The sequence below is a fragment of the Grus americana genome, chromosome 3 (assembly GCF_028858705.1).
Source record: "Grus americana isolate bGruAme1 chromosome 3, bGruAme1.mat, whole genome shotgun sequence".
NCBI lineage: Eukaryota > Metazoa > Chordata > Aves > Gruiformes > Gruidae > Grus > Grus americana.
In genome coordinates this window covers 13,597,148-13,620,699 of record NC_072854.1, presented here as the reverse complement: position 1 = coordinate 13,620,699, position 23,552 = coordinate 13,597,148, and the positions used below count along the sequence as shown (strand labels likewise).

General features: G+C 43.9%; 1 protein-coding gene across 7 annotated transcripts; it reads left to right on the top strand.

Moving 5' to 3' along the window:
- Positions 1 to 14,026: 14,026 nt before the first annotated feature.
- MYCN (MYCN proto-oncogene, bHLH transcription factor) lies at positions 14,027 to 20,350 on the top strand. 7 transcript variants are annotated; one of them, XM_054822537.1, is made up of 3 exons: positions 14,027 to 14,196; positions 16,775 to 17,607; positions 18,868 to 20,350. In XM_054822537.1, exons 2-3 carry the CDS (start codon positions 16,881 to 16,883, stop codon positions 19,464 to 19,466), a joined length of 1,326 nt encoding a protein of 441 aa, XP_054678512.1. In that variant the 5' UTR covers positions 14,027 to 14,196; positions 16,775 to 16,880; the 3' UTR covers positions 19,467 to 20,350. The 7 variants fall into 7 exon arrangements, with proteins under 7 accessions (XP_054678512.1, XP_054678513.1, XP_054678510.1 ...); XM_054822538.1 differs by lacking the exon at positions 14,027 to 14,196 and adding an exon at positions 15,024 to 15,275; XM_054822535.1 differs by lacking the exon at positions 14,027 to 14,196 and adding an exon at positions 15,282 to 15,504.
- The last annotated feature ends 3,202 nt before the right edge of the window (positions 20,351 to 23,552 follow it).

Below are 23,552 nucleotides of genomic sequence, written 5' to 3'. Positions count from 1 at the left end.
ACAAAACAATCTTAATGCAGATCTGCTCATGGCTTTACAGTTTTTCTTAAAAAAATAATATAATCTAATTCCAACTGAAGCCTGCCCATTCTTGCTGAACTATATATGGCTTTTCTAATAATTTACACCAAGAAAGATGTATTTCTCTTCTTGGTGTGCTGCTATCTCATCCTTTAGTCATCCCTTGGTCACTTGGTCCTGCCTTTCTTTCATAAAATCTTGTAAAACTGCATCACCTCAGCAAGAAGGCTGCAAGCTGCCTTTGGTAGCTAACAAAACTAAGACAATGGAGTTGTCTTACCACCATCTCTTGATCCCCCGTGGGAGTAGTTGTGTTAATTACCAAAACTTGGAGGAAATTATTCCCATTCTCACTTGTTTTAAGGCCCCTTTAAGGCCAAAGCAGTGTGACCTGACTCAGTGTAAATAAGGCTCATTAAGTTTAATGCTGATGATGTCTGGCCAATGTTAGTGCAAGGAAAAATTTTGCTTGCCCTTTCACTACTATTTCTACTGCAGCACCTTCTGTTTCCTTCCGGAGACTAAGGCAATTTTTAGCTATTTATGGACAAATAATGCAATCTTAACCTGGATTGGGAAGCAAAGGGTGTGAAAGAGGTGCTGCCCCATCCTTTCTCATTCTTATTGCTAAGGGCAAATTATTCTGAAGGGGGAAAAAAACTATACTTTTTTTTGCCATCACATTTTTTTTGCATTACATCAGACAAACTTCTGGAAAAAAGGTAGAATTCCTACTGTAAATTGTCTGTGGTAACAAGAGGGTTTTTTCATTCAAAATGTAAATGCTGGTAGTATCAACATCTGGAGGACTGTAGCCTTAGGCACCATTACAAGAAGCAAGAGATCTGGACAGGATACATTCAATCTTGCTTTAATGGTATGATGTTCTGCCAAGATAAACTTCTAAGCTTTGACATATTTTATTTTGAAAAATGTTATCATCAGGTGTAAAGGAAATTCCTCTTCACTGAGGAGAGTTTTGTAGCAGTGTATCTGATGACATAATTACTATGTGACTACACATTTCATGAACATCTTTCCTGACCTGAATAAACAAGAAGCACCAAACATTCTTTCTGGTGACAACCCCATACACCAGTAGATTTAAATAACAACAAAAGGAAAGAACTCAGATTCTCACTGAGGGCTCTATAAGGGAATTATTTTCCATCAGCGTGCTGAACTTTCAAGGCATTGCTCCTAATTAAAGCAAGTCAGCCACTCCAAAGCTTCTTACACCAAGCCCCTCTGCCTTCAGCCTTACTCAAAACCTCAAGTCCTCACACTGTTCCAAAGCCTTCACTTTTGCCATGCCTCACTTCCCACTTTGATTAAAAAACAGTTGCCTCCTCCTGCTGTGACTGCTCTGATGTTATGTGTGCCATCTTTCTCTCCAAAATTGTCATTATGGGCTGCTGAAAACTGTTGCTGACATTGCTTAGGCTTCTCTGTCCATCTTTGTCCACTTGGTTCAGTTGCAGCTTTGAAGGGACTTCAGAAAATTTAGAACCACGTACCCTGCCTGGGGCTCTAATGGCAGAATAAAAAGGTCATGTCTGGGAAAAGTGAATATACAATATAGCCTTACGTGTTTACCTTATGAGCCTTCGACCACTGAAGGAGTGGGAAAAAAGGAGGATGTGAAATTCAAGTAGAATGATAGGAAGCATACAGCTCACCCAATCCCAAAATTTCCAAAGGCAACACATAATCACGAGGGCGACCTAGGTACGGCTAAATTCAGATCTGCAATGCCTAACTACTAGGCATCCTCAAATTAGGATATATGTTGCTGCTTCCAAAGAGACCTAAAACCACTTTTCTTAGGTTTTTGGAGCTCTCTGTCCCAGACAGCTTATAGTACAGGAGCATACCTCAAGTGAATAATACCGTGATGATTGTGGAAAAGATTCTCAGCTGGTTTCAATCAGTAGAAGTTGACTGAAATCAACCAGCTAAAAGTCAACTATGACAATGCGAATTTAAATCTTAGAATCATGTTCAAGTAGCAATGTTTTGTAGTAAATCCATCAGAAACACTATTAAATCTCCCTTTTTTCTTGGACTGAAGAAAAATTGGACATTTCACTGATAATCACACTGCACCCCCACAATGCCGTGTACTCAGCAGCAGCTGCTCCTGGGATGTCATTCCAAAACCTGCCTTCCAACAACTCAGACACATAGCTTCCACTTTCTTGGGTCATCTTTGCCTCCATAATCCACATGCATCACAGATGTAAAAAGTCATATCTTTTATATCTAATTCAGTTTGTACTTTTTCACTGTAGCATTAATGTAACACAACACAAGTATTTCCCAGGAGAAGTATTTATCATTATAACACAGGGCTCAATTCATTCACTAAAGGAATAGTTTGCAGAGCTCCTGGAAGTGGCCAGCTTCAGATAACGAGACCATTGGATTAAATATAGGTTTAGACTTTTTTTTAATCTTTCCCTTTATCTCCATCCAAATCCCCACTCCCTTTTGGCTGCTGTCACTACAGCACTTCAGATTCTGGCACAGAACCAGTAAAGGAGGTATTTCAAGAGATGGTAAATCAACTTATTCAACGCTCTCCCTGGCTTCCTTTCTCAGAGGTCAAATATGTTTTCAAACCAGTAAAAGAAGTGAAAGTTCTTTCAAGTCTCGCTTCTCACAAGGCAGGACAAGCAGAGGGTTTTTTTCCAATATTCACTGCTAACGACACGCAAGTCTCAGAAGAGTCTCTTTTCTTCTCTGAGCCATGGGATATGCACAAAGGCTTACTCATTATCTTTTCATATTTTCTCCAAAATCCCAGATACAGGGCTATCAGCATAATGGGACAAGGAATGTACACATACGTCACGTTTCATTATCCACCTTTATTTTTAACTCAGATTCCCAAGCCAGCTCCAAGAAAAAATGCCAGCATTTATGTGTATATGGGAACTCTCTCAAAGATAATTTCATGAGAACAAGCTTGCACAAATATCACAGTCTTAACATGTAGTTACTCTCTGTATATAATAATATCTCAGTTCCAAAGAGGTTGAAACATATATTTTTGTAAATATATTGAAAAACCTTGTATTCACATTACAACTAACAAGTAAATGACTGCAATGGCACAATTCACAGACCAGGTAGAAATGCCATTGCATCTCAGAAGGAGGTGCAGAAACAGAGCACACATTTTGACAGCCTTGTTAAACAGCGACACATCTTTCTATGTAATTACCCTGACTTCAGTTCAAATCCAAAAGTAATGCAATCAGAATAATATAACAAAATGTGTATACAACCATCCTGACAGCTGGCCAAGCCAGACTCATCTATTTGTCAAAAGACTAATCACCACTTCAGCATTTCACTGCGGCATGCCAAATCTACCTTTCATTTTTTACAGCACTTGCTGACCAACACTCAGCACTTATTTTCAAACATGATGATATTCTACGAGTAGCAGTTTCAACTGCTATTTATATAGTTCCTTAACTAGTTTTGAAGGTTAACATAAAATATGGGTGGGAAGGGAAGGGGGGGAAAAAATAGCTTCACTACTATAAATATTGGATTGTTTGTCCAAATTAGTCTTAAAAAAAGGACTTTATGGAAGTGGTGCTTTAGCCAAACAAAAGCAACCACAACCAATATAGAGCAGCTGGAGTTACCTCTATGGCAGGAGGTAAGATTAAATTATATAATGAGCATTATTCATAAGGTATTATTCATCTCACCTTATGCAGACATCTAAAGAAAGTCAAATGGATTGTGGCAAGTGTTCTCCATTGACTAGAAAGGCAGCCTGTAATGACTACCTCGGACGCACATGTCTGCACTGCAGCCATCCCTTAAGGTGAAATGAATTCCTCTGTTTCATTCCAGCATTTAGCCTTACTTTCTACATAGCAGAGCAATTCTACCTTCCTTGCAGAGGATCGTTCCCCCATCACATTAGTAGAAACATACTACAAAACAAAAATCAGGTATGTTTTTACTAGCTTAATTAGCAACATTTAATTTTGCTGAAGTTATCAAAACACTTCACAGAGGTGGTAACCATTGTTACCCCCATTTTACAAGTGAGGAAAACTGAAAGTTAACATGACCTTGCCCATGATCTGCTACAGGTCAAAAGGTTAAACTAAAACTAGAATCAAAACCCTAGCACGCACTCTTCAATACTACATTTCAACCTACCTTAGAATTACCATCAAGTACCATCAGTCCAACTCTGCTGCATACTATTCGACAAATTCATAGGTCTGAAAGGTGAGTATGAAGATTAATAAGAAAAATAAAATATACAGTGAACAAGATGATTTATTTTTTTTTAACAGCTTAAGACCAGCACTATCCCTGTCTATCACATGGTGCATCCCCACAGCACACTGGAGCATGATGCAGTTGCCTGGCTGGCATTGGCTGAGCTAGTGCCAGAAGGAAACACACTACAGCAGTTTCAGAATGATGCTGAGCCCAAGTTACTAGCCTTGTGAGGAGACAAAACTCTCTGTCCTGAGCAGTGGGCCAGGCAAATACAGTTTATATATCTTTAAGTACTTGAGCTATCAAAAGTGCTGTGTGCTTCGTAGATTTATCAGCCCAGGCTAGGTGAGCTGGGGACGGTCTTCGTGCTCTACTGCCCCGTGTAGACAAGTTCTAAATTCTCTGTAAGAGCAGCTAACTAAAATAACACTGCAGATTGCCCTATAAAAAAGAAAATCAGTATAGATAAGGATTCAATGTCTTTTTTTTTTTTTTTTACATTTCTGAAACAGATAAACAGTTTTAAACATTTACTATTGGATAAATTGGAGTATAGAAACACATCTCTACACACACATACATATGTGGACATCAACTTATATACAGATAGATGCTTGTATATAAATAGAATATTCTTCTCCCACTGATCTGTTTACCTATATCCACTTTGTTGCTACTTCTTGCAAGTACATTAAACCACCAAAGCATGATCTTTTCTTAATTGCTTATAAAAGAATCATTTCAGTAATATTTTTTCCAGAGTAGGCAGAAAACTAGTCCTCAACACCATGACGGACTAGAAGAAGGATGCCTTCCAACCTTGTATCTGTACTGCTCTCCTGCCAAGAACAAGTCTTTACCAGCAGTCTGAAACCCTGGCACACGAACGTGATTTTCTGCACTGATTAATGCTGATCTAGCTGCCGGCACCCAGAATACAAGTCAAAGGAGCGGGGATGCCAGCACAGTACTAGTATGTTTGAGGCAATGATCTTGCCAAAATGCTACATATTTAGCACTCTGGAACTGATGCAATGAAAATTGTTGTTAGAAGACTTGGGTAATGTCAGGATAGAAACAAAACATAATAAATTTTCACTGTTATTTTCTTCCTTTAATATAGATTTCAGCTGTTTTGAAGTAATGTACATTTCTCTAATTCCTTTGCTATTGTGGCCCATCTATTGTAAACTTCAATATTATACAGAATTACATTTGTGGATATCAAGAGCATTTCAGTTCTGTTAAACATAAAATGTTCTTAGCAATGAAATGATGTCACTGGAAAACAAATATATGCATTATCAGTACAGAAAACCTCTAGCTAAACCTCAATACTGTGATGGCTCATAAATATTAGATTACTGATGAAAAAACATTTAACATGTAAATGTTAAATGATCACATGAACATAGCTGTGCACAACCAAACCAGGATTATTGGTTTGGATATTTCAGTTAACAATAAGACGAGGATGTCCCTCCTATACGATGATCAAAAGAGAAATTAACAAATAGTCAAAAATCAAGGATATCCTTGTATAATACCGGAAACAACACTAAATATATGTTTTTCCTTTTCCACAGCTCAAAGTGAAATAGCAACATTTTTAAACTCTTTTAATTAAGGGATGCAAGGACATTGTGTATTTAACTGCTGCTTCTGCCTTGACATTTCAAGGTACCCAAATCAAAAGTCATTAAAGACCACCAAATAATTCCTTTTGATAAAAACAAAACAGGTAAGCAGTTTTAAAGGAAAATTGTTTTGTAATGATGCTTTGTAACATCATTCAGCCAAAACTGCATGCAACTTTTTCTTCTCTCATTCATACCCTCTTCTGGGTGGCCACAAGACTAACATACTGTCCTGTCTCTTGTCTCGTACTGTCTTTGTTCCAACTGCACCTTGGCTTGCCACATACCGGATGCTTCTTGTTCAAGCTTTCTCTCCTTTTTCCCTGTCACTTTAGGTACTGAGGAGTGAGGGAGCAGAACTGCCTTTATAATGCTATGAGAGACAGGTTTAGAGGGAAGTTGACACCTCTAGATTGTACAGTATGTGTTTGGATACTTCAGCAATATGTGGCAACACAAAATCTTTAAGACACAAGGACAGCCAAGGCCAAAGTTACAATGCTGATAAGCCCTAAAACATTCAAAGCAGAACACTGCAGGCAACAGGAATCTAATGTTAAATATGATCAGTGCAATAAATGGTTTATTATTCATTGAAGAGAAAAAAATCAAAGTCATAAACCACACTTGTTGTGGCACTTGCTTCTAAAACTCTCTACTTCTGAAATTCTGTAATCTGTCAAACAAGTTTACTATAAATATGTACAACGATCAGAACGAAACGCCTCTTTCAGCCTCCTATTGAACATGGCTCACTTCAAAGCAATTTTCTGACTTACAGACTGCGGTTCATACAAACCCCTCTTTCCAGGCATTTGCCTGGAAAAACATACGAATATGTTAAACATATGAATAGATTGTAGGAGTTGCCAAAACAGATGCAAACCTGGGTCTGTTGAGTCTGGTATCTCATCTCTAGCAATCAGTTGTTTTACCAGGAGGCGAACACCTTCCAAGGCTCGGGTGTCCATGTTTTGGCAAGGGAGCTGAGAGTTTCACAGAAGCCCATGAGGACACGGCCAGCTCGCTCTGGGAGACTATGGAAGGCACACAGGAGGAGGAGGAGGAAATGGTAAGACATCCAAAGATTGTGGCATAGCCCTTCATACATTTCTGTTTACAGTCAGAGATACATCAATAATTTCTGTGACACACAAATAAACAAAACTTTGACACGCTGATTTACTAAAGCAGGAATGGCAATAATAATAAAACCATCAAAACTCCATAAAGGCCTTTAATGTGTCTGAAGATATTTTCATTACTGCAATAAGTGTTAAGCGTTTCCTTTGCTGTTAACAGTTTTTATGGCAAAGCTTTGAAGAATGTCCCACAGGTTATCAGTAAAGGCTCTATCTGTTGCATAGAAAATTAAGAACAAACTAAACAATCCAGAAAACTGCTTTCAAGTTGTGGCTCAGGACTAAAGTTGGAATCACGACAGGACAGATCTGTTGCTGGTCTCATCTGGCAGAGTCCCAGTGGAAGGAAGCCATATCAATTGACACCAGCTGAGAAGAACGTAGTTTGATGCATCTCCTTATTCACTCACTTAAGTCTATATTTTTCTTTTTTTTTCCCTTTTATGTTCTAGTCACCAACACCATTCTGGCCAGTCACTAATAGTCCTTAAAGGCTAATCTTCCTGTTAGCTTGCATTTAAAAATGAATCTCAGATGCAGGAAATGAAAGCCTTCCTCTCAAACATAAAGCAGATTGCAATTGAAAACTAAAGAATTCACGCTTCAAACCACTCTCCGAGGATGTCTTTCTCTATTGGTAACATTTGGAGATGTTTGAAAGGGAGCTAATGAAGACAGGTTTATGTGACTGGTTATAATTTTACCTTCCCAACTGCACATTTCATATTTGTCTCAGTGAATTATCTGGTAAAATATTTCACGATAATTAATTCTTTAAAATGCTTTGCAACCAGTGAAATATTTTGAGCTGAAGTTTCAAAAACAGTCAGTAAAGTGAGCTTGCATAAAAGCGCACAAATGGCTAATTGCTCAAAAAAAAGTTAAAACATTTAAGCACATATAAACATAAAATGTTGTAATGCTTCAAACCATTAAATGATTGAACATATGATGACAAAGCAGAGGGGGACAAGTAGAAGAGGAACTGGGTAAGAATCAGGGACAAGCTATATAAGTAGCCCATTTTACAAGCCGTGTGAACAGCCCCAAAGCTCTTCCAGTGTTCACTGCCCGATCTTTCTTGCTGTGGCATTAAGAAGATTTTAACTAAACTAAGCTTTTCAGAGAATTAAACTAATTGAGATCAACTAGTCTTCCCAATCAAGTGCATTGTGGCATTAGCATGGGCCACCGTGAGGAGAAAAACTTACCCGATGAAGCTGTCAGACCTCTCCAGTCCTTTTCCCACCTATTACCTGCAGCGGGTCGAGAGAAGCAGGCAGCTGCCCTTCAGTGTCGTTTTCTTCTCTCCATGCTGACAAACTGAAAAATATAAGGGTGACTCTCTTGGGCTTCACTAAATTAATTTTCCAAAGAGTTTTCCCCTAGCTGTAACAGGCAGTGGAGCGGGTAGGGACTGACTAGGCTCAAACCCTTGACTTTCAAAGACAAACTGAAGACGTGTGATGAGATTATAAAGATGTCCACCCTTGCAAGAGGTCTACCATATTTGCTGCACCTGAAGGACACAGTATAAATTTGCATCATTGATATCTTCAGAATTATTGGTAGGTGACAGTTACTGTTTATTTGCAGCATAGTAATACAGATTAGTGTCTCAGTGTGCTGAACATGAATTACATTCACCATAACTTAAAAAAAAGTGAAAAAAAGAAGCAACTGTATTGATCTACTTTTACTAACTTTTTGCAAAAATTAACAAATTATTCTAACAAAAAACAAGTTTATCATTGCTCTGATTATGTACCATCAAGCCATTTTTAACTGGCCTACTCACCTGTTACAGAAAAAATATTTTGCCACAGCTCTTGTCCTGAAATGCATGTGCATATCAAATGTGTTCATTGTGTCACAGGTATTTATAAAAACAGGAATATAACACAAGAACAACCCAACTCTACTGTTATGTCACTGACACTGTATGTCACTAAGCAGCAGGCACTTCTGCAACGATTAAATTTAGGAAAGTTATACCTTCCTACTCATAAAAGAATACTTGCAAGAATGATAAATGCTTGTAAGTGATTTTACAATTAGGCTATATTTTCATCCGCTATGTATACATTTAAGAGGAAGTAATTACTGTAATAATGCGTGGGGGTTACAGTATTGTAAAAGTGAATTTATCCACACATTTTGTATTAATAATGTTTCTTGTGGCAGCCTGACTAAGAGGAGCAGTGAGGTATTTTTCTCTATAATCGCTTTTTCGGCACAAAGAAAATATTTGAATGCTCAAATTTAATAAATTCATAATTTTTAAATTCAGGTACCTGACTTCCTCTTGGCCTAGTTTCCTATTGAAAAAAAGGACATTCAACGGAGTTATCTGTCTGTCATTCCCTGACATGAATTTTGAACTCACTAGGCAGTTTCAACCAAACTTTACTGAGAGGGAAAAGTCTAAAAAAATCTTAAAACTCTTACAGATTTCTTTGAAATTGGAAATTGGAGAGAGGAAAGAGTTCCTATTCATATTTCAACCAAGAAAAGTTAATAAGCTCATTCTTAATTAGACATCAAGTATTCTCATAAAAGAGATATCAGAAACGAGGCTCTCAAAACTCCTAATTTCTATTACATTTCACTTAGTGGTCTTATCTGTAACTTTTAAAAATTCTTTTTGTTTTGTTTTGCTTTGCTTTAGAATACAACTGTAAGATACCAAATGCTTAGATGTTTATCTAGCCATATATAGGGTTTGAAAAATCTGTTGCAAGTAGGATGTTTTCCTGAGCAACTGCTATCAGCTTCTGCCAAATCTAAAAAATACATTTCTAGTCCTTCTGGTTTTAATGAAAATCTTCCCGTGCTCTCTGAGCAGCTAGAAAGGAAGCTGAGGGAGAAGACCTGCACACAAATGCCGGTCTGACCAACCGCCTTTGAAGAAACCAAATGTACACAAAAAGCACAGAAGGAAGCAAGCTTTTTCTTTTCACTATTGAAAGGGGATTTCTGATATATCTAGGAACACTTAAAGGTGGAACATTCAGCCACAGGACCCAGTTAAATCCAGTATTTCCTCTGTTCTTAGCAGCCAGAGTGATATTCGTAGAATCATAGAACCATAGAATGGTTTGGGTTGGAAGGGATCTCAAAGATCATCTAGTTCCAACCCCCCGGCTGTGGGCAGGGACACCCTCCACTAGACCAGGTTGCCCAAAGCCCCATCCAACCTGGCCTTGAACATTTCCAGGGATGGGGCCTCCACAACCTCTCTGGGCAACCTGTTCCAGTGCCTCACCACCCTCACAGTGAAGAATTTCTTCCTAATATCTAATCTAAATCTCCCCTCCTTTGGCTTAAATCCATTACCCCTTGTCCTATTACTACACTCCCTGATAAACAGTCCCTCTCCAGATTTTCTGTATGCCCCTTCAGGTACTGGAAGGCTGCTATAAGGTCTCTCCGGAGTCTTCTCTGCTCCAGGCTGGACAACCCCAACTCTCTCAGCCTGTCTTCATAGGAGAGGTGCTCCAGCCCTCTGATCATCTATTCTGATAATATTCTATCATCAGAGTATTTCTTATAAATAATATGACCTCAAAATTAGTTTTAATTAAATAGAATTAGTTCTCTGATTGCTAGGTACTTTTTAAAATGCTTGTGAATGGACAGGTGAGATTGGCTAGTGACCTCTGTGGTGACTGTAAGTGAAATAACTCAAGTCTTTCAATGCCCGTGTTTGTACAATGTCTTGGTCATGTGAATCATTATACAAGCACTAGGTATTACGGCTATTCAAGAGTATTTGAGAGTTTTCATGTCGCAAGAACATCTATGAATGTAGCACTGACGATGGCATTCTTTGCAGAGGTGACATCCAATGGCTTTGGGAGGCTTTCATCCTCATGGATGATGATGACGGACTCTGCAAGAACTTGTGGGGAAGCAATTGCTACCTCAGACTATCACAATCTGCATTCTGGGGAAATCTGCTTCCATTTCCATATGTGACACTGGGCAAGTCCCTCACCCCGTCTCACCTGAATGACAGTAAAAGTAATACCAGACTACCTTCAGGGGAGCGTCAAGAGAAGTATTTTAGGTTACACACACTCAGCAGCTGCACGGCAGAGATCAGTACAACTACCGAGCAAGTCTACTGAGGGTATGCAGGAATAAATCTGCTGCTCGAAATCTGGCAGCTTTTGTAACTGTTAACAGCTAACTACAAATACTCAATCCACTTGAAAATGTGACTACTGCTATCTAATAGGTAGTGTATCAGGTCCTTGTTTAAGAAAAAAAAAAAAAATCCCAGGTCTATGAGTGTTCATACTTACATCCTTTCTAGCCCTACGCAAAACATTTCACATGCCATTTCTGCTGGCTGAGACAGAACAGGGATAAATCACTCCAATACTGTCATGCTTTTGCCGAGTGCTCTCAGAACACACACCTCCCTCCCGATTAAGGAAACCTTTTATAAACCTTTTTTGCAATTTAACATGGAGTCGTGAGAGTATATACACATTACTTCTGACTAGCAAGGAAAACTCAGAAATGTACTGAAGTTTGGGTGCCTCTGAGGAAGACAACAGCATGTCACACATCAAGTAATACTGTCCTGTCTCTTTTGATCTCCCTCATAGTTGCAGGCTGTAAGGGTGAAAGCGAACTATGTGTAGCCAGAGAAATTTGCCTTGCACAGCTTTCCTTAATGAATCAATAACGACGAAAGGGCAAATGTTCAGTAGCCCTGAATACCAGTGCCTTACCCAGGTATTATGCCCAGGTGTGTATGTCCAAGCTTGCAACACAGTGGCTTTGTCAGGCTCCTTGTTAGGCCAAATTAAAGACCACATGATTTTATAGGATTTTTTTATACATATTTTTCTACTTTTCCAGATAGCGAATTCTTACAATGCCTTAAAATATTTGCTACGCAACTGGTCTATATTGGGACCCAGTTCTAGTATCAGCACATCTTAATTCCCAAGTTTTTCAGGGAAATGATGTAATAATAAATTCTCAGTAACTACAAGTAATTTCAGGTTTCCATTTGCCTTGAGGCTTCTTGACATATGCCACTTCAGGGACAGAAGGGATCAGAGAAAAAAAAAGTAAATGTTGACAAAATAGCCCAAAGTAAGTGTCAGCCAAAACAGTGCAAAGATTTGTGCAGTCCTTCTGAAGGTTTGCACAATATTTTCCATGTCTTTCTCAACTGTGCAAGACAAAGCAATAGATCTGGGGTTTTAACGAGTCTTTACCTAAGTAAAGTTAGGGCTCATAAATGGCAATGTTTCTCAGCGTACTGCTTTCCATTTCCTGTTCCGTGGGGGTTTTGGGTTTTGTTTGGTTGGGGTTTTTTGACAATGAAAGTTGCTTTAAGAGTTGTCTTGAGTGTTACCCCTCATTAATGTTCACATCCAGGGTACTATAAAAGATATCACATGCTACAGTAGAACTTTCCTAGAAGTTGATAGCTTTATTTCCACATACATACATACATATATATATATATATAAAGATAAATTTAAAAAGGCTGCTGAGAAAATCTAGGTGAGAATTTATAATGAATTAATAATTAATCAGAGAGTAGCCCATGTCCATCTCTAAGGTATGGACATATCAATATTTGCATATATAAAAGCATTAAAGGAAAGGTGGAACACAAAAAGAATTAATTTAAAGGAGCAAATCATATATAATTGTTTAAGCTGAGGAAGGTCCTTGATTGATGAGTATAAATAAATTGTTCACACATTCAGTGAGACACATACTAACTGTTCATGTCTCTTCACAAGCTGCAACCTGTTCAAGGCTACTGACATGTGAGGGGGAAAAAATCCCAACCACCCACACATTTTTTGTCCAGCCAAATCATCCAAACAGCAATTAATAAAGCTCAGCATTTTCATAAGACTTCACATCTTCAAAGTACCGAGCACACATTAGCTAATCAATGAATTCCCCTGTCTCGAATCCAAAGTGCATTAGAGAAATGGAGGCCAAATCACGAAAGTTCAGGCAAGCCTGACCTCAAACATCTCACCAGCTTACTGCCATGGGGGCTGGCCAAAACCCCTGGCAGGAGTTGGCCCAGCACTGCTCTGCTTTATGGTGCACGGCTCCTTCACAGCTGACTCCAGCCGCTACCTCCCAGCCAAGTCATATCTCATAGCAGGATACCTACAAGTCACCTTCAGCACCCCTGCTTCAGCAGCTCTGCTACAGAGGATTCACCGCCAGAGCCGACCAAAGGCTCCACAGCAAAACTGCACCCAGCCACCTCTGCTGAGGGGAAAAGGTGGCCGGGAGCGAGCTCAGGGAGCACTGAGTCTAGCAGAAGCTCGCTGCCCTGGCTGGGACCACTTCAAAGCAGTTGTCACCTTTGGTCAGCCAACCCCACCAGCCTGGCCTCCACGGGCAGCACAGGCGGGCCGTCCCCGGCCATCCTGCCGCCTCCAGCAGCCCGGGGCTGCAGCCAGGCCTGCCCGGGGCTGTGGGCCAGCCCTGCTGTGCCCGGGACACCCGCCGGCGTCAGGACCGCACCGGGCACCCCAGCCAGTCTTCGTGGCTGCCTCAGGACACCGAAGGGTGGTGGAACCTCAGCCTTGGCCACTGAAGTGTAACATGGAGGTCTGGGGGATCACCACATGGGACCTGCAGGACCTCCCGGCACAGCTGGCCCAAAATGCCCCGGAGGCGTCTGGCGAAGGGGCGCACGGACTAACCCTGCCTGCCTCGGGGTTTATTCTCCCCTCCGAGGAGGAGGAGCCTCCATCGCCGCCGAGCTCGCTCCCTTCCCGCCATGCCTCCCGGAGCCGCCGGTTTTGAAGACCCCGGGCTCGCCCCCACCGTCGGCCGAGGCGGGTCGGGGAGGCGGCGCCCCGCCCGCGGCGCCCCGTCGGCCCCCGCCGCCGCACACAAAGCGGCCGCCCGCCGCCACCAGCCTTCCTGCGAGCGACGCCCAAGTCCCCGCCTCAACCTGCAGCCTATGAGCGAGGAGGCGCCGCCCCGAGCGGCGGCCGGATCGCGTTCGGGATCGGGATCGCACCCGCCGCCGCGCACCGCCGAGGAGAGCGCCGCGCTCCCGTCCTGTCGCGTCCCGTCCCGCGGCCGGCCCCGCCGCGGCCCCCGCGCCCGCGGGGAAAGGAGGCGAGAGAGCGGTGGGTGCCCCGCCGCTGGAGATATGCGTGGAGGCGCCGGGCGAGCGCCGCCGCTCCTGCCGGCCCTCCGCAAGGTGTCGCCGTCGGCAGCGGAACGGCGGGCCGCGGCGGCTCCCGCCGAGTGTCGATGTCCAGTTCCGCGGGGCCGGGCCGCGCCGCGGTGGAGAGGTGTGCGCGGGGAGCGCGGGCCTGGCCGGCGGCCCGCCCGAGGGCCCACCCCGGCGGCCGCGCCAGGGGCAGCCCGAGGAGCGGCGCCGGTGTGCCAGCCCCACTCGCCTGAGGGGAGGCGATCACTGCAGGATGATTATTACTAATTATTTCAAAACCCAGAGTCGAAGCGACTCCCTCGTCCAGCCACTTCCTTTATGCCTTTTTTTTTTTCTTTTTAATTTCCCCGGGTGTTTCCGCGGGAGATCGCGGCCGCGGGTGGGGAGAGCGGCGGCCCGGAGGCGACGTTTCCCCCGAGCTCGGGAGCCGGGTGGCGCGGGGAGGGGACGACACAAAGGGGCAGCGGCCGCGGCGGGCTCCGCGGGCCGGCGCGCAGCGGGGGGCAGCCCCACGCCCGCCTGCCCCCGGCCCCGGCCCCCCGGGGCGGCCGCGCGCCCTCCCCGGTCCGCCCCCGGCGCTTTTGCACCGGGAGTGGGACCTCATTCTGCTCGCAGAGAATAAAGAGCGAATGGGGCTTTTGGCGCCAAGTGCCAAGGCACCTCCCTGCTTGTATGGAAATCGGGGAGGTGGGGTTAGTCTGCTCTCGCTTTCCTTTTTTTTTTTTTTTTTTTTTAATGCTCCCTTCCTCGGGTGTGTCAGCTTTTTTTTTTTTTGCCTTTTTTTTTTTAATGCCTTTTTGGGGGGTTAATAATATCCAACAGCTTCAAAGCCAGCCAGTGACAGTCATCTGTCTGCAAGCAAAGGGTGAATGCGGAGGCTTGGGCCAGCCGCGGGGGCCGGGCGGGCTGGCGCTCAGTAAAGTGCAACATACAAGATCATCTGCTTTTTTTTTTCCTCCCCCCTTTTTTTTTTTCCCCCCTTCTCCCCCACCACTCCTCCCCCTTGCAACACCCACCACCATCACCAAGGAGGTAAGAAGAGGAAGCTGCAGGGTCTGGGCTGTAATAAGCAGGACAAAAACCCAATCAAATAAATACAATTCCACATCGTATTTGAGTTGCTAAACTAGGGAGGATGGGAAGGGAAAGGAAGCGCAGGGGTATTGCAGTGCGTGAATGGGTTTTTCATTGAGCAGAAGAAAATCCTGGAGGATATTTTTGTTTTGTTTTGGAGCTGTCGCACTGAGATCGCCTGTGTTTTGTAGGTGCCTCTTTACTGCTTTGCATTTTTAACGGTTTAATGTATTTCACGAGTAGAAAAATGTACAATACTGGAAGTGATCAGGGGGCGGGGCAGGGGGAGAGCAGCTGAGCCGGGCTCGTTTCTTTGCATTTCATCATAAGGCTTTTAATGGATATTTTTCCCCCTTTTGGTCTCCGTTTCAGCGTCAGCTGTTCTCAACCCAGCAGAACGATTTCCCTTCGCCTTACCTTAACCGGGCTGAAGGGAGACGCTGAATGTCTCGTTTGGACTTAAAGTGTTTTTTTTTTTTTTAATGTCTGATGCAACTGAGGTCTCGGAAGAGGAATGGGGCTGTGGTTGACTGGTCGTGGCTAGTGAGTGGGGGGTCCGGCCGAGGTAAGGGCAGCAGCGTGCATTTTCCGGAGGGCAGAGGGCTGGAAAGCTGGTGTGTTTGCAGGAGGTTTGATTGCATGAAGTGGCAGAATGCACAAAGTTGTTGTCCTTGCAACCTCTCTGTTGCTGTTGTCTTAAACTGGAAAAAGAGGGAGAAAAACTTCCCGTACCTTCTTGGCAAATCAGGAGGCTTTGTTGGTGGCGCCGGCGTGGTTTTAATGCATTTTTGTGCGTGAGATTATTACATAAGGTTGATAATTTCTGTTGCTGCTGAATTTCCCCTCCTCCTCTCCCCCCCACCCTTGTGTTTTGTGCGCATTTCCCTGGCTCGCTTTGAGTGAATGAACTGGCGATTTGCGAAGTTGCAAAGAGCCCCTCCGCCCCCTTTTTTGCATCCTTCTCTCTCCCCTTTGCACTGCTCCGCAGATGACAAAAGGAGTAAACTTCCTCTACTTTTGCTGGCATATTAAGAGGGCTTTCTGGAGAGATTACGGTATCAAAGCCTTGCATCTGTCTACAGTTACTCCGCTGTTTTGAGCGTTTGAAGCAGTTTGGGGAGAGCGGGCGAGTGCTATGTGCAAAAGCACAGAGGTGCTTTGCATCCTTGCTGTACCTTGCCGGCTGGTTTTGTGTCCTCACGGAGAGCTGAGGAAGGCGGAAGGCTTTGCATGTGGGAGAACTACCTGATCGCTGGGCTTTGAATATCTTGAGTCGGGAGGAAAGGTGTGTGAGATGCATTTTTTCTCAACTTGCAAAAGGCTCCCTCTTTCTTGCTGTTGATGATGGGATTGATTTTTTTTTCTCCTTCGGTAAAGAGGAAGGGAGTCACATTCGTGTCTGTTTGTTTCTTCGTGGTTTAATTGTGGGTTTTGTTTTTTTTTTATTTTTGGTTTAGTTTTAGGTCTTGGGAGAACGTCTCTTCTTCCCCTTGGTGGAAATACCCATAAAACCTGTCTCTAAAACCATTGCCCGACGCAGGGATCAGCAAGAAGAGACCCGTAATGCCAGGAATGGTCAGTAAAAACCCAGACCTCGAGTTCGACTCTTTGCAGCCCTGTTTCTACCCGGACGAAGATGATTTTTATTTGTGCGGGCCGGACTCCGCTCCCCCCGGGGAGGACATCTGGAAAAAGTTTGAGCTGCTGCCCACCCCTCCTCTGTCTCCCAGCCGGGCCGGGCTCCAGGAGCACCCCCCGGGGGGGGGCCCGGTGCCGTGGGGAGGAGCGGCCCTGGGGGGCTGCCGCCCCGCCGACCCCCTGGACTGGGCGTCCGAGCTGCTCCTGCTGCCCCCCGAGGCCGACCTGTGGGGCGGCTCGGACGGAGGGGACTTCTTCGAGACGGGCCTCGGCGTGACCAACAACCTCAACTCCATCATCATCCAGGACTGCATGTGGAGCGGCTTCTCCGCCCGCGAGAAGCTGGAGCGGGCCGTCAGCGAGAAGCTGCAGGGCAAGGCGCCCACCGCCCCCGCCCCGCCGCCGCCCCAGGGGGCCGCCGCCGCGGGCAGCCCGGCCGCCGCCAGCGGCCGCACGGAGCTGGGCAGCGCCGTGCCCGAGTGCGTGGACCCGGCCGTGGTCTTCCCCTTCCCCGTCAACAAGCGGGAAACGGCGGGGGGCCGCGCCGGGGCGGCGGCGAGCGGCGAGGCTCCGCGGGGCGGCCGCCTGCAGCGCCCTGCCGGGGACAGCCGGGCCAGCAGCAGCTCCGGGGACGACACCCTCAGCGACTCGGGTAAGCGCTGCGGTACGCGGCCGCCCCGTCCGTGGTGGGAGTGTGGCGGATCGGCGGGCTGCCCGGGCACCAGGCGGGGGCGGCTGCGCCCCGGTTCGGTGCCCGTCGGCAGCATCGCCGTGCAGGGCCGGGCGGGGCGGGGCGCGGGCCGGCCGGCAGGCGGCAGCAGGCGCGGCGGCAGCGGCGGCGCGGCCGGGCCCCACGGGGGCAGCAGACCCGGGGGCGGCCGGCTCCGGGCCTCGGCCGGGCAGCAGCAGGCCCGGGGGAGCGGCAGGGCAGGAGACTCGCCGGGCAGCAGGCCCGGCCCGTGGGGCTGCGTGGTGCTGGGGACTCCCCGGGGCTTCCTTCCCTTCTCCTGCCCCCTGTGGCTGGCGTGCTCCCTCCCAGCGGCCGTGCCGGAGGGGCTGGTGGGCAGAGCGGGCTGCCGCTGTCACCCTGGGGACGGGGTTCGCTGGGCACGGCCGTCTGTGGCTTTAGGCGTGATTTGGGAAGGCTGGAGCGGGCTGGTGACCCCTCAGAGCAGCGCTTGGTTCGCAGTGACAGAACCTAAAATGCCCGGAAACATCTCCTGTCCCTGCCTGCAGACAAGTCCACTTGGGTTGAAACACGGTTTTGCATGTGTAGATGAGCTGGTCTGTATGACCATCGCCGTAAAGTTGGTGATCCGTCCCGGGTTTCAAAGCCTGCTGTCCCTTTAATGTCTGGTTTGACAGCTTTGGGTGAGGAAGCACTTCCAACAGCTGTCTTCTTGGCAGTGCACCAAGCGCCGGCTTAAAGGGTCCCCGGCTGGAGCAGCTTCACCTTCTGCCTCAGAACAAACCCAGCGATTGTTTCGTTTTCCGGCTGCTTTCCTACCAAGCAAGGGCTGTGTTGTGGCACTGTGCATGCCTTTTGTACCACAGCTCTGCGATTCCATTCAAAATATATACATTCAGTCTAAAAACTTTTTCCTGCCGCTGCGATTATGTGGGTGGGAGCCCTGCTTTGGTTGAAAATTAGAAGTGGTTTGTTTGGGGTTTTTTTTAAGTCATTAAACTTTCAGAAATCGCTGTTCTTCAGTCATTTCATGTATATTAGATACTTTTCCAGATCTATATCTTGACTACAGATGGTGGGCATACCCTGGTTTTGCCATCACTTATTTCATTGCTGCTTTTACTGTACATATTTTGTCAATAAATACATCTGGGTTGATACTTGTTAGGAGTGTTTTCTGTGAGAATAACATCTATTTTGGTTTTCATTTTCTGTTACCAAAAGATGATGAAGATGAGGAGGAAGAGGATGAAGAAGAAGAAATAGATGTTGTGACAGTGGAGAAAAGACGCTCCTCCTCCAACAAGGCCGTTACCACCCTTACTATTACAGTGCGTCCTAAAAATACCACTTTTCCGTCAGTCAGGACACAGCAGAATGAACTGATTTTAAAGCGTTGCGCACCAATTCACCAGCAGCATAACTATGCTGCTCCTTCTCCGTACATGGAGAGTGAAGATGCTCCACCACAGAAAAAGTTAAAAACCGAGGTGCCCCGTCCAGTAAAACCCACGATCCAACCAAAGTCTAAGAGTTCAAGTCCTCGAAACTCTGATTCAGAGGATAGTGAACGTCGACGCAACCATAATATCCTGGAGCGTCAACGGCGTAATGATCTGCGGTCAAGTTTCCTCACATTAAGGGACCATGTTCCAGAACTGGTTAAAAATGAGAAAGCTGCAAAAGTTGTGATCTTGAAAAAAGCCACTGAATACGTTCATTCCCTTCAGGCAGAGGAGCAGAAGTTATTGCTAGAAAAGGAAAAATTGCAAGCCAGACAACAACAATTGCTAAAGAAAATAGAATACAAGCGGACTTGCTAAACTTTGTTTTGTTTTGTTTTGTTTTGGCTGACCAGGACAGTCATTGCCATTTTGCACATTTTTGATTCTTTAAAAAAAATTGTGTTTTTTGACGTTAAGAATGTTGGTTTTACTTTCAATTCAGTCCCTGAAGTAATTGACAAACTATATCATCCGGGTACGGAGCAAATGGATGTTCTTGCAAGGAGTTTATTGCAAGACTACCAAACAACAATGGACTGCCTTTGTTTTAATTCTTAAGAACTGTAGATGGTGGGGATTTTTTTTTTTTTAAATTGTTGTGAGCATTTGGAGCTGCTGATGACATCTAGTTGAGTTTTAAAACATTCATTCCTAAGTTTTATGGTGCTTATGTTCTAACAGATGTTACTTTAGGGGTTGGCATTTGTACCCCTGTGGGAATTTTCTGTAAATACCATCTACACACTTGCCTTTTGTACATGTCTTGGGTTATGAGAGGTGGCTTTTGCTACCAGTATTAGACTGGAAGTTCATACCTAAGTACTGTAATACCTCAATGTTTGAGGAGCATGTTTTTGTATACAAATATATTGTTAATCTCTGTTATGTACTGTACTAATTCTTACATTGCCTGTATACTTTAGTATGATGCTGATACATAACTAAATTTGATACTTATATTTTCGTATGAAAATGAGTTGTGAAAGTTTTGAGTAGATATTACTTTATCACTTTTTTGAACTAAGAAACTTTTGTAAAGAAATTTACTATATATGCCTTTTCCTAGCCTGTTTCTTCCAGTTAATGTATTTGTTAATGTTTGGTGCATAGAACTGGGTAACTGCAAAGTTCTGTGTTTAATTTCTTCCAACGATGTACATTTAGTGCTGCGTCTTATAGCACTTTGAAATACCTCATGTTTATGAAAATAAATAGCAATTACATGATGTTCCATTTACTATTTTTCTTTTAACTGAAGTTCTTTTAAGTAAAATCTTTAACTTCACAACGTTCATGAAATACAAAAACTAGGGGACTGGCTTCACTGTGGTAGGCAGGTGGAGAAGTAAATGATGGTGGTACACTTTGCTACAGCATGGAAAATGAAATATTTGTAGTAAACAAAGATCTTACTTGACTGCTGCTCTTAGTTGCAATACAAAAGGCTTATCTGTAAACCGGCCCATCATTGCATAGGAGAATTAATGTTCTTGCTTGTAGCTGAAGATTCTGTTTGTTACTGCTTGTACTAAGTTAGTAAAATTACAAATTCCAGGAAAGATACAGTTCTGAGGTACAGAGAGCTGTGAAACATGCGTCAAATGGCACATAGTCTGAACAATGAAACTTGGCAGGTGGTTGTCTAAAGAGGTGTGATGGCATTTGGTGTGACAGGAACAAAACGTGTAAGTCTGTGAAATGTGTTTGGTTATTTTGGTAAGCTTCCTGAGACCAAGGAGTTGTTTCATTTTCTAGTCTGTGCAGGTATTTCTGACATTGTTTTTCCCCACATTGAAAAATAAGATATGGATTAATGACCAAGTGGCCAGTAAGTAGTTTAAGGATCAGCTTGCAAGGGACATCTGCCCCTACTTTAGCCACGAAGGAAGTAAATTGCTTGTGATGGCAGTACAGAACATCTCATATTTGCCATGAAGTAACAGTGTCAAAGCAGTATGGGGGCAAAATCACCACAGTTCTGGATGTGCCATATGTCCTTGCCCTGCAGTAGCTTGTTTGTGTGTACCCATAACCTGTGCATTCTTGGGCCCCAGCCAGCTCCTGTACCAAGAGCACTGGGAATTGAATTTACTAATCTGTCGGTGCAGTAAATCCAGATCCTCAACAGGCACAAATTGGTGTAACACTGTTCAGATTCAGCTAGGCCTACGCAAGGTTATCTCACTTGAAGAATTGGCCTGAACAGACTTAATATCTTCTCAATTCAGACTTGAGGACCACAATCATTCCAAAAACAGAATCATTGTTTTCATTCCCTTGATGTGGACTTGATCATAGTTCTTCCACTTTCCCAGTACAGTGAAAAAAACAGTAAAAGACAAAGCCTAAGCAGATAAAAATTGGTGTGGACAATCATAAAGTACATTTAATTTTACAGCAATTTTACAATATAATTTTACAACAAACTATTTTCAAACCCCATTTTATCAGTTGAATTGCTGTTCTGTTTTCAAACAAAGTACAACTCACGTGAGTCTTCCTGAAGGAGAAGGAAAGCTTTTCAAACATCCATTGTATTGTCTTTCTAACCTGTGCCTGCTTGACTTCCACAAGGGCTTCTTAACATGAATTTACAGTTAGACTTAGTATAATATTAAAAAAAAAAAAGTTACAGCTGTATACTGGCCAAATACTTTCCTACTAGATGCAGATCATATTCTGAACAAAAATAAATCACAGAATGATCTGTCACTGTCTCCTTACAGTCTAGGAATGTACTGTCTAAGGATTGAACATGCAAAATTGAACAGACATTCCCCTTGCCTTGCCTTGCCTTGCCTTGCCTTGCCTTGCCTTGCCTTGCCTTGCCTTGCCTTCCCTTCCCTTCCCTTCCCTTCCCTTCCCTTCCCTTCCCTTCCCTTCCCTTCCCTTCCCTTCCCTTCCATCTCATGGAGAACATCAGCTCCAAATCCTCCACCCAGCACAGTGCCAAATTCTAGGTCAGATCGGGTTGTTCAGGGTCATGCGCAGCCAAGGTTTGAATGTCTTCAAGGATGGAGATTCCACAGCCTCTCTGGACAGCACATTTAATTTTTTGACTACCATGACTGACAAATTTTCCTACTATCTTCAGAATTTTCCTTGTTGCAACCCCTGTCCATTGCCTCCTGTCTTCTTGTGTTTAACCTCCCACAAGAGTCTGGATCCACCTTCTCTGTAACCTCCCATTAGGTAGTTGAAGACAGCAATTACTTCTTGCTCTTCTAGAGACAACCCAGTTCTGACTTCTTGTGGTAGCCAAGCATTTAAAGTATAATGGAGGTGTCAAATAGTCAGATTTGTTTGGATATTCGACACAAATCCCATTTGAAAGCCTTTTTCAGCATGGGAGTCTTGGCCTGATCATTTTGAATTCAGTGATGAGCGTCCAACTGATGTCAATGCCCCATACGGTTCAGAAATGCTCCCATATACTGTAGTTTGCTGATATATGCTGTACTGCCAGTACTTTGGGGTTGGCTTTTTTTTTTTCCCCCCCTTCTTTTAAATAACTTTCGGGAGTTAATAGGTTTGTTTTCATATTGTTGCTGTAGGGAGCAAGTTGTCAAGGACAAATGTGTTTGTAAACAAAAATCTCAGTTGTAGGACATTATTAACTTACAATTGTTAAATAGAAGCTACTGTTTTTTGATTCTTTTATATTTACAAGATAAAAAGAATTGAGAGGTGCAGGAAAGATACCTTTTGAAAAGAAGAGGTAAACAATTCATTTAATAGTAATCTTCTGAAGAATCAGCACCCAGAAGGGTATATAGAGAAGGACATAGAGACATAGCAACAACAGTAACAGACCCTTCTGCATGCTTATCTAGAGTGAAGAGCCCATAAGGACTCAGCCGAATAATGAATTGAGACACTTTTTTTTTAATATGCATACCTACATTTGCATAATAAATGCAAACATATCTGTCTGGAGAATCTGTTAGAAAATGTGGCAAGTACCTAATAACTGCTTATTAAAAAGTGGGTATTGCCAATTCCTGAAGGTAAAACCGAATTAGATTGATTGCAATCTTATCTGATCTGCTATAAAAATTCCCAAGTTCTTTTTCGTACAAGGCAGAATCTGCTGATGGAATCAGATGGTTTCCTTCCAAATCACATATCCCAGAGGATGGTCTCCTTCCACTTTTCTGTTTGCTTTCTTAAAAATACCACTAAGAACACAAGGGACTTGAAATACCAAAATGAAAGGATTCCGCCATAAACTAGTATAAGCAAAACACCAGCGGGAGAGCTTAAAAAGGTGAAATGTGTTAATGATGTCATTACCACTAGGTCACCTGTTGCCATGAGTGTGAAGCAAAGTGCATTTCTTAAACCCCGAGCTGCTGTTCTAGCAACTTATCACCAGGTCTTGGCAGGACTGCTTGAGATTTCATG

Bases quoted from the DNA above. Each gene is read 5' to 3' on its own strand.
- MYCN (XM_054822537.1), top strand. From the start codon at position 16,881: ATGCCAGGAATGGTCAGTAAAAACCCAGACCTCGAGTTCGACTCTTTG. The intron at 17,608-18,867 runs GTAAGCGCTGCG...TGTTACCAAAAG, and splicing joins CGACACCCTCAGCGACTCGG to ATGATGAAGATGAGGAGGAA.